Genomic DNA, 10,918 nt, shown 5'->3' on the forward strand with positions numbered 1-10,918 from the left:
AGAGGGCAGCGTTACCAGAGTTGCCCATTTACCACACCTTGTTACAGCACAGTAGGGCTATTGCAAACAGTGCGACCTGATGCAGCCCCTGAAGTGAGACACAGGAAACAGAAATACTGCAAAATAATAATAATAACGCGACTAAACGAGACGAAATAACGTTATAACATTTCGTTTAGTCTCGTTTTGGTCAACGAAAATGAAGAGACATTTTAGCAGTTTTTATTTTGTAAACCACATTTAGTCTCGTTTTTATTCGTCAACAATATTGCATTATACATTTAATTATAGTCATCGTCACGACCAGCATTTACGTTGCGTCTCGTCTCGTTTTCGTCACGTGATAAAGGTTTGTTGACGACGATATTTAGTCATAATTTTCGTTGACGAAAGCAACACTAGTGTGAACAAGCCGTTGCTGCAGAGTGTGAGCTGCTCTGTCTCTCACGCAGCCTCAGAGGGAGTTGCGCAACAACGCTTAGCTGCCCGCGGTGCGCCTGCCTATAAATCGGCCTAATTTGCAGCACAATCGGCCGATGCCGATTAATTAAAAAATGCCAAAAATCGGCAGATTAATCGGTCGACCTCTAGTCATAGATTAACCTAGGAGTGTTTAACTACAAAAAATACAGAGTGGATTTGATCACTTTCATAATTTCTTGCTTTCTTTGTGCCATTTTTCACCCAATTTCTAATTTATCATGTCTAGAGGATCACAAACCAGACAAAGAACCTCGGAAACGAGCACCAAAGAATCCTCTCGTAATTGACTTTAAGGGAGATATCAACTTCCATAATTACTTTCGGACAACTAGAGTAAGTTTGCATTTGCTAATTCTCATATTATGTCTTTTCATGACTACCAAAATGGATGAAAGTTTTATAACAGCAATTCATACTATGCATTTTAATCCCTCCAGCAAAAGCTTGTAAAAGTAAGCAGCAGATTACTTGGCGACAAACTGACAATATGCTTATTTCCAGGCAGCAACCACTATTAGTAAATCAGCTTTGAACACCAGCAATAAGAAAACCACACTTCCAGCAGACTTCCAGTATCCACCCAGTAACCTGTCACAGCTCAGCCTCAAACCCTCCAATACAGTAAGTGCTTGAATGTTTAATATTCCTGTCTGCATTGCTGTGTACCCTACAGAATATTGGTTGTGGCACATCTAAAACAACATTAGAAGAATGCTGTACAGGAGATAGACTGCCAAATTGGTTCATTTTGTTCATATTACAAATATGACTGATTATTTTCTCACTCCAGCTCAGTGCAGAAGGAAAGAAAAGATCATCAGGAGAGCTGGGTGAGGACATAGGAGAGTATGACTACAACAACGCTAATGACACAGCCAACTTCTGTCCTGGTCTTCAGGTACACCACACACTACTGCTAAATGTCACAGGTAGTCATGAAGATGGTCTGTTAAACGGTTAGTGGTTTCTGTTAACAGGAAGGGGACAGTGAGGATGCTGAAGGCTTTGGAGGATCCGATGACTCCCAAACAGACAGACCGACCCCTTTCCCTCTGGACACAGATGACATCTCTACATACGGAGAGGACTGTCTCGTCCCTGAGCCTCACAAGGTAAGATGAGAGTAGAGATGTTGGGCTACTTCACTACACTCGGGGATTAAAGTTCCGTCGCTATGACGGATTTACGTAAGTTCATAAATACAGTCACTTGCTTCATTCCTGAATGATTCAGCCATTTGAACGAATCAATTGAATGAATGATTCAGTGATAAAATCAGTGACTTGCCGCCACCTGCATGCTACCTCTGAGCCTCATTAAACGTCTGAAAATGTACCTACAAGCCACTTTTGTGTTCTTCTGTGCCACCTCTGTAGTACAGATTAATTTATTAATACTCATTTCATATGATTGGTAACTTATTTGTCTTATTCTGCTTATTATATTGCAGGGGTTAAAGCAAAAAAAAAATATTTTGACTGAAATTTTTCTTCGACCAAACCCGATTCCTCAGCCATACCTGTCACACACCCAGTTTAAGAGCAGTTTTTTTCTTCTCGTAATTAGGAGCGCTTGTCCTAATTAAAAAATGTAGGAGCACCTTCTGATCAATAATCAAACATTCTAATCAAAAATTAGCCTTCCTAATACGAGGTGACATTTGACTCCTTAAAGTGACTTACAAGAGTATTTTCACACTACATTATTTGTTTTTATTTCAAATGTTTTGGATGCATAACTCATGAATTAAGGCTGATTTATACTTCTGCGTCAGACATACGCCGTAGGCTGTGCGTCGGTTTTCATTTATACTTATGCGTCGTTGTCCGCGTCGACGTGCAGTACACATGCAAACCGCTAGTCTGCAGTGTCCAGGGGCATGTTGCTTGTGTAACCCACAGTACCACGGCAAAAGCTGAAGAAGAAACAGCTTGTTGGAGAAGCATCAGCCGTGACTGCGGCAAATAAATATCAAAGAACAGATAATTTATTTAAAACTACAAAAAAAAGAGACGACAACGTAACAGGAGAAGATGGCATTCTTTCAATCTCCACAAGGACTTGTACCATGGCAGAACAACTGTTTGTCGCGGACAACAAAGTGATGTAATGCTACGTTTTATAATAATTATAAATAAGACGCATGTTCTTTGCTTTGTTTTATTTTAAATAAGAAGGTGTAACATTAAAATATATTAAAGTGCAAAACACACATACAAAACTCAAATACATACGGAGGGAGGGGTACTAGCAGACCAATCACAGCCCTTGCGGTCCGCGTAGATTTGACGCGCTGTGACATTTTTTGGAGAGGTGCACGTCAGGCTACGCCGTAGTCTGCGTGTACTATGCACAACCTACGGCGTAGTTTCGACGCAGAAGTATAAATCAGCCTTTAATTGTATTTGCTGTTTGCTCTAGGTAAACACTATTGAGATAAACTATGCCAAGACAGCCAAAAAGATGGACATGAAGAAGCTGAAGACAACTATGTGGGGTCTCCTAACAGAGAGTCCTGAAAAACCAGCAAAGGTTTGTAATTGTAACTTTCTGGGCTTATTGAAGCGCTTTTATTTTTCAGTGTGTTTTAGTTAAGTTTAGAACATTATTTATTTATTTAAATTATTTACTTAAATGACCATTTCTAGCAGGTGGACAGTGAGGAAACAACAGAAGTACCTGGAGAAAAATCATTCAGCCAGTCTGTCAGGAATCTTTTACAAAGGTACAGTTTTTTTTTTTTTTTTTTTTTACTTGGTGCTATGTATCTTTTCACTGTTCTGGCCCATGGAAGAAATACTAAGGATTGACATTTTTCTTGCATGTACTGTACATAAATTAGGGCTGGCATGATACCACTTTTTCAGAACCGATACCAGAAATTCTGAGTATCGGCCGATAACGATCTGATACCAGTGCAGTTTTTTTTTTAATCAGTGTAGAATTTCCATACCTCAATGTGTTGACCTGATCATCACTCTTTTGTGTGTTAAACACAACCTACCACATATAGACAACTTAATTGTGACGAAAAACAACAAATGAATAACTATATAATCATAATCTATGACAAAAATACTACTATAAACAAGGTTAGTGGATAATTCAGTAGCAAAAGTTACTCTAGAAAAATCCTAAGTGCACAATAATTTTATAAAATCTAAACATTTAGTGGAAAAAAAAGATGAGTGGGGAACAAATTAAAGTGAATAAGTGTAGGGCTAAAACTGGTAAAATGTTACATGTTGCTCTTTGTATTGTTGTAAAATACATTAATTTATATATTAATATACTATAAAATTGAAAGACATTTCTTATTAATCTTTCATTGCGCAAATGTATTATAACATGAAAGGCTCCATACGGAGCGGCACAAAGCGCTTATGCGCATCCCGTGCGCAGAATGATGCACTTGAAGCAACACGGAGTCACAGCGCGCAGCACTCCGCATAGAAAAGTTCAAAGCACAAAGGGAAGAGACATTGATGTGTAGTGTATTATATCTGTGTGATGGTTTATTGAGCATTTTCTTTTAACAGTTTTAAATTTCAGTTACTGTGCGCATGAAGAACAATTCATAGTGCTTTCTAGGGCTGTCAAAAAAAAATGTTGAATTTCGAATATTCGTCAAATTTTAAATAAAAATCCACGTTCGAATGCAAAAACGTTGCATTCGAATTTTAGGTGTGCATTAAGGAGGCAGCCTTATCAGTGGCGCACGTAAATTCGAATATAATTAGAATTTTGATAATATTTAAGTCCAAAATTCGAATTTAGTTTTTCAGCCATTTTGACAGCCCTGCTTTCTACTCCAGTGTAGTGATCTCTAATGGCGCTTTTCCACTGCGTGGTACGACTCGGCTCGGTACGGCTCAGTACGGTACGGCACGGCTCCGGTCGACTAAAAAAAGTACCAGGTACCAGGTACTGTACCCAGTGGAAAACCCCCCAAAAGTGAACCGCACCGAGCCGTACCGAGCCGTACCGTGCCGTACCATGCAGTGGAAAAGCGCTATAACAGACACCCGGTAGAAAGTAACATGCTTCAGAAACAGCACTAAACTCCAGCAAGATAAAGTCTGTGCCTTTATAGTCCTTTATCTACAGATCAAGTATAATAATAGGAACATTGTATCATCCTGGAGAGAGTTTTATTGTCTTCTTGACTGTCGTAACCGAACGCGACGCGCAGTTTGAACGCTAAATGGAGGATGACAGACAGCTGCAGCGGAGAGAAGAGTTTAAGTGAACTTGAATTTAACGACTTAAATATTAATCTGTACCTCACATTAAACTATGGAATGGCTTCAGAACACTTGAAATATAGTGCACGAAAACTTTATGGTGCTTTATAATGTGTTTGTGCCTTTCGTGGGGCTTAACAATAACACAGAATAGTATGCGCAGAATATCGGATTTGGATCGGTCTCATCTGACCGATACCCGATCTGGCCGAAAATGCCAGTATCGGAGAGATACTGAATATTGGATCAGTGCACCCCTAACATAAATTATTTTCTCTTTTTCCCCTAGGCTTCCCTCAACCATGGCTACCAATCTCTCAGTACCATTGGCTTTTGTGGCCCTTCTACACTTGGCTAATGAGAAAGTGGGTACTCTGTTATTTAGAATGATTTCAAAAACTAATGTAGATGGAGGTCTGTTGTTGATTTAATAACACCATGTTGACTTTTGTCTATAGATCTGTCTTGCATTAGTATGCATTGAATGTTTTGTAGCTTACATGAGGAAACATGTTTCTCCATATTTGTGATCTCCTGAATTATCACAACATTTGATTGCTGTAAATCTAAAAGCTCTTCTTTCCATCAACAGAACTTGGAGCTGCACAAGATTGACGGCATGACCGATATCATCATTAAACAAGGCCACTGAAAACTGATATAGATCTTACAAAAGTCTTTAACTGTATCAAAATGTAAATGCTGCTGCTTATGTTCTTTGTCATGTAAAATACCTATGTGTGGCCAAAACAGTATAGTCAAGAGAAGGATGATGTCAGGATCATGTTAAAAATGTCGTACAGGGAACTACCACAGAATTTTTTTTTTTTCTGAGTGAAACTGAAAGCTCAAAAACATGTACCAGGAAAAAAAAAAACATGGGTTGCAGTGCATGAACAATATGATTGCTTTTAAGATTGAACTGTTTTGATCATTTGTTTTTTTTACAGTAATAGTAAATATGAAGTTACTGTTGTCGGTGTCTATTTTTAAAAATGTTTTATTTTTTTATAAAATAAAAAAACTTCTTTTCGATGTATGTTCTACATCTAATTTTGAAAAATAAAACTTATCAAAGTATTGGTAAGCTCATCTGTTTATGTATTGTTTTGTCTAGTATGATGACATTTTGGAATGTTATACTGCTGGACATGAATACATGTACTGCTTGAGGCATTTAGGTGGAGCCAATTGTTACATTGGCGGAAGAAAAGAGTTTTGTTTCCTTCACAGGAGTCTAATCGTTTTGCCCTAAAAATGTTGACAACTTAAAAAAACAACAACTCATGACATAAACAATGTTGAAAAAAAATCACAAAACAGCTTTTTTTTTTTTTTTTTTTGGTAGAAAAGTCAAATTGACTCACTGGTCTGTCTGGCCTTACTAGAACAATCCTGTCATTCCTGAAGTGCAGAAATGTGGCTGGATAAGAGTCGCCGCGCGCTCTCTCTCACCTTACAGGTGTTTATGCGTCATGAATCCAGCGCCCCCTTGAGGATGTTATGGGAAGTGGCTAGAGAGGTGGACCAAAGCCAACTCATTCGCTGGAAGAAAAGACTGAATTAGAGACCAGGAAGTGTTGACGCGGTTTACATCTGTTGGTCATTCGAAGAAACAGTTACAAACATTTTAACTTCAAAGGATAAAAGTGCAATTGTTCTTTTTATGTGGAGTAAGTTAAAACACCAAACAGTGAAACCATGGGGTTGGCTGATCAAAATAGTACGGTAAGTTACGAAATTAACAATAGTCAACAGGTGCTTCTTGTTGCATCGCTTACTGAATTTAAAATGAACTAACCTACTGTGGAAACTCGGTTTCTGTCTGTGTCCATGTAAATCGTATTATTTTAGAGGTAGAAAGGTTTACGCTAGAGCAGGTTGATATTTTTTAAAGTTTTTGTTTTACCGGTTGATGTGGGTTGACGCACTTAAAACAGGACGAAGCTCGTTTTTCAGGTTTTACTTATTTCTACGTTCCTGTTGTGAGTTAACGTCGATAATTCGGTTGAGATTTCTAAAGCAAATGTGCTGTTTAGATCATACTTTTATACTTAAGCTTCATCCAATTTGCTTTGCAAATTTCTTGTACAGGTTTGTTTACACAGATAGATTGAATTTACCTTGAGCTGTGAAGCATAACCGCTTTACAAGACACAACCAACTGTTGAGCTCAACACTTATTAAATGGTTACTTAATTTAAATATGTTTTAACTAGAGTTTACAAATATGCTGAACACATCACACGTCGCCTTTGACTGTTGAAGTGAACCATAAGTGTGAGATCCGCATGCTGGGTTGCTTAAGATGAAGTTGACCAACAGTAGACCTTTTTTTCAGTAAATTTCAACAGTACCACAATGTAAGACATCCTCTGCCATTTTGTGTGGTTTAAATATCAGTATTGACAGTATTGTGAAGAACTGGTGGTTTGAAATTGTGATGTTTGGTCTTGAAAACATTTGGCTGCTGGTATTAGAGGGTCTTTAAAGAAGATAGATAACTGGATGGATACATTTTATTATGTTGTTGTCATCACATTATAGTAATAGATATCACATGGCCCCATTTTGCCACAATAATGGTACTTCAGGCCATCAGTATCCAATGTTACCCAATAGCTTTCTGCCATTCTGAAGGCCTTGTGACACCAACACACTCAGCCAGTGACTAGAATAGAAAGGGTATGACAGGTAGTGACGCAGCATTGCTTTTGGTTTCCTGGTAACACCTTTTGTTTATGAAGCTTCAGCAGTTCAAGAGGACTTACAAGTGTGTAATGTGGCTAAACATGGGGAAAAAGTACTCAAATGGCAAAATGAACAATGCAAAAGGTGGTTCTTATGGGGTCTTGCGCTGCATTTACCAGTGTTACAGTACTTTATTAGTGTTTTGAGATGTGGCAAAGCTATCTTGTTGCATCGCTTTTGTCAATATTACACGTGATCTCACATCTAAAGGTATTACTGTGCACAGTTTTTCATATAATGTATTGTAGTTCTTGTAATTGAGATTAATGTTTTATTGAATATTGAAATGGTCAGCACTGTATATCAGCCCTTTCTGTATGTTTTTAATTGCTTAAATCAGTAATTTTCTTATATCAGAATGATTAAATGTAGCTCTCCATATATTCATATGCATTTAAAAATCATACAAAGACAAGGTTTTGATGTTATCGCACACAGTGCATGCCAGTGCTCCACACAGAGATCTGATCTTATCATCATCCAGTCTGTCTGGAATGACATGAAGAAACAGAACAAACTGAGACAGACTAAATCCAGAAGTACTTTGGCAATGTCTCCAAGATGCTTCGAGAGACCTACCTGCAAAGCTACCTGAAAAACTATGCGCAAGTGCACCTAGAGCAAAAGCTGCTTTAAACGCAAAGGATGGTCACACCAAATGTTGATTTAATTTAGTTAATAGAAGTTAATTGATAAAGAAAATCTATTTATGACATTATTTTTGACAGCATCCTCATTTTACAGCATTTTTACACAAGTGCCTAAAACTTTTAACAGTACTGTAGCTTTGCAGGTAGGTTTCTTGAAGCATCTTGGAGATGATGCCACTAGGGCTGTAGCTATCTATTATTTTAGTAATCGAGTATTCTACAGATTATTCCATCGATTAATCGAGTAATCGGATAAGAAGACATTTTTTTTATTAAAGAGCAATACTAAATATACAAGAGATAATAAGATAGATCTCTAAAAAAAAACAACTAATTTGTTTTCTGTTTAGAAAAATTTACATTTTTATTGCTGAAATTGCATACATTAATAACCATGAAAACTAAACCCATTTAATGTATTTAATTGTCAAATTACATTCAAAATGCAAATACAAATATATCAATAAAAAACTTAAATAAATAAATAAAAATACAAAAATCTATTTCACATTACTTTAAAAAAAGGTAAAAGGTAAAACAAATTAATCTGTTCCAATAAGTTTAAATTGATTTTTACATTTTATAGGCATTTTTTACCTTTATAAAGCCTTTTTTTTTTCTAAAAGTGTGCATCATCTTTTGAGTCTAATTCTTACATTTAATCAGTCAATTAGAATAAAAGACATTTGGGCTGTTACCAAACAAATGATATCAGTATCAAAATTCATCTTTGCAATGCAGAGGAAACACAGAAGCTGCATGGGATGCATTTCCCACACAGAGGGACATGAATGCATTTAACCTGCAGTTACAAATGCATAAATAATATTTTGTTATTTTAAATATAAAACATTGAATATTGATATTTAAAATTATTTTAAAAACGAAAATATACTTTAAATGTGAAATTAAAACCGCCAGCAGGTGGCAGCAAGTCACTATTAAGAAGTGAGTCATTGCGATTGAACCAAATAATTTAAAGGGGTCATATGATGCTGCTAAAAAGAACATTATTTTGTGTATTTGGTGTAATGAAATGTGTTTATGCGGTTTAAGGTTCAAAAAACACATTATTTTCCACATACTGTACATTATTGTTTCTCCTCTATGCCCCGCCTTTATGCGTCGATTTTAACAAAGCTCATCGGTCTGGAAAAGCGAGGTGTGCTCTGATTGGCCAGCTATCCAGTGCGTTGTGATTGGCCGAATTCCTCAAGTGTGTGACGGAAATGTTACGTCCCTTACCATATTGTGATGCCTGCGGCAACCACATGTGACGACCCCGGGCTGGACTCCGCTTCGTCGACGGTGAAAGTTGATGTATTCCCTCAGCGACCGAAAAGGGATGAGTCAAAAGTATCAATTATTATATTAATTAAAACAATTATTATCAATTAATTATTATATTAAATAGCATAAATATATCTTAGTGTCTTAATTGTTTAGATTTTTATAATGCATTAGCTTTTTGTCTGGTTCACATTTAAAAATATGTAGCAAAAATAGCAGACGGGCTTATTGAAAAAGCAAATTCATTCTCTGCCAGCAGGTTTCACCTGCGAAACTGCGCATATAGTGGTTTCCCCCTTAACCGCAGTACACAAAGCTGACGTGCAGCGCTCAAGTTTATTCAGTGAAATCGTAGCCTTTTGAAGTTTAATCGTCATATTAATCCATATAGCAATTATTGTCTTTCCGTCCCCAAAGACCTCTTATAATTTAGACTTTTTGATGTAAACAGTTTAACTGAAGACGTTTTAAGGACCCGCGGAAACCATAATAAGAACACAGTGCAAACATTTTTGTCATGCATTTGCCAAAAAGCGTTTGTTGACTGTGAATTTTACTTTTGAAATTTGAGGCAAGTGCAACTCTGGCGTCCCCGTTGTTTGTGAGCAGTGGTGTGATGGCGATTTAAATAAAATACAGATTTCCAAACAATCCAAACATATGGGTATCCCCTTGAACTTGGTAAAAAGATAATCTGTTTGCCATCTTGACTGGAAAATACTGTTTTCATTGTCAGTTTTTCATTCATTATTTGCTAATGTTAGTGAATGTTTACATTAGAGTGCACGTCCTGCTACGCTGAAATTAATACGGGAGCGGCTGGAAACTAGCGACCTCTCCTGGTTGGAGATAGTATTAACATCATAAACTGAAAGCAATCGTTACCTGACTTGCTTTTCAAATGTTTTAAAATTGATCATCCGAGTCTAATATGATCCAGCGGGCCGTACTAAAAGACACTGCGGTATTAACATCTTAAACTGAAAGCAATCTTTACGTGACTTGCTTTTCAAATGTTTTAAAATTGGTCATCTGAGTCTAATATGATCCAGCGGGCCGTACTAAAAGACACTGGGCCGCCAGTTGCCCATCCCTGATTTAAACGGTTGATTCACTGAGGAACGAAATGCCATCATGTTGCTCAGAGACGCAAAACAGCGCTGTGGCTGTGTTTGGAATTTTTTTGTTGGTAAAATAAAGAAAAATCAGGCAATATAGTAGTGCTGGGCGGTATGACCAAAAATTTATATCACGGTATTTTTCAAAATTATACCGGTTTCACGGTACATGACGGTATTTTTTTTTCATGCATGACCAGGTGTTAACCATATTTTCTACTGATTGAGAGAGGAAATACTGCAGTAAATTTACTTAGAATGCCCTATTTTACTGTAATGATGAGTGAATATTATCAAAAAAATACCACACTAAATAGTGTCTAAACACGACCCCTTTTAATACATGTTAACCAGGAGTCACTCTCATTTTTAATCGCGGCAT

At 37.0% G+C, this 10,918-nt stretch overlaps 2 protein-coding genes across 4 annotated transcripts in view; both read left to right on the top strand.

Annotated features, from left to right (window-relative positions):
* ncaph (non-SMC condensin I complex, subunit H) overlaps positions 1-5,606 on the top strand; it is a 12,405-nt gene extending 6,799 nt beyond the window's left edge. For 2 of the 3 annotated variants that reach the window (XM_016467038.1, XM_016467039.1), the window contains exons 11-18: positions 710-816; positions 985-1,104; positions 1,274-1,381; positions 1,461-1,595; positions 2,905-3,015; positions 3,132-3,208; positions 5,017-5,092; positions 5,320-5,606. In XM_016467038.1, the coding sequence (XP_016322524.1) occupies positions 710-816; positions 985-1,104; positions 1,274-1,381; positions 1,461-1,595; positions 2,905-3,015; positions 3,132-3,208; positions 5,017-5,092; positions 5,320-5,379 (794 nt within the window). In that variant the 3' untranslated portion in view covers positions 5,380-5,606. The remainder of the gene's footprint in view (positions 1-709; positions 817-984; positions 1,105-1,273; positions 1,382-1,460; positions 1,596-2,904; positions 3,016-3,131; positions 3,209-5,016; positions 5,093-5,319) is intronic. The other variant, XM_016467041.1, reaches the window with a different exon arrangement.
* Positions 5,607-6,247: 641 nt separating this feature from the next.
* LOC107673438 (vesicle-associated membrane protein 8-like) overlaps positions 6,248-10,918 on the top strand; it is an 8,763-nt gene continuing 4,092 nt past the window's right edge. The window contains exon 1 of the mRNA XM_016467035.1: positions 6,248-6,455. Within this exon, the coding sequence (XP_016322521.1) occupies positions 6,429-6,455 (27 nt within the window). The 5' untranslated portion in view covers positions 6,248-6,428. The remainder of the gene's footprint in view (positions 6,456-10,918) is intronic.

This window comes from Sinocyclocheilus anshuiensis, unplaced genomic scaffold, assembly GCF_001515605.1.
Source record: "Sinocyclocheilus anshuiensis isolate Anshui unplaced genomic scaffold, SAMN03320099.WGS_v1.1 scaffold508, whole genome shotgun sequence".
Lineage (NCBI taxonomy): Eukaryota > Metazoa > Chordata > Actinopteri > Cypriniformes > Cyprinidae > Sinocyclocheilus > Sinocyclocheilus anshuiensis.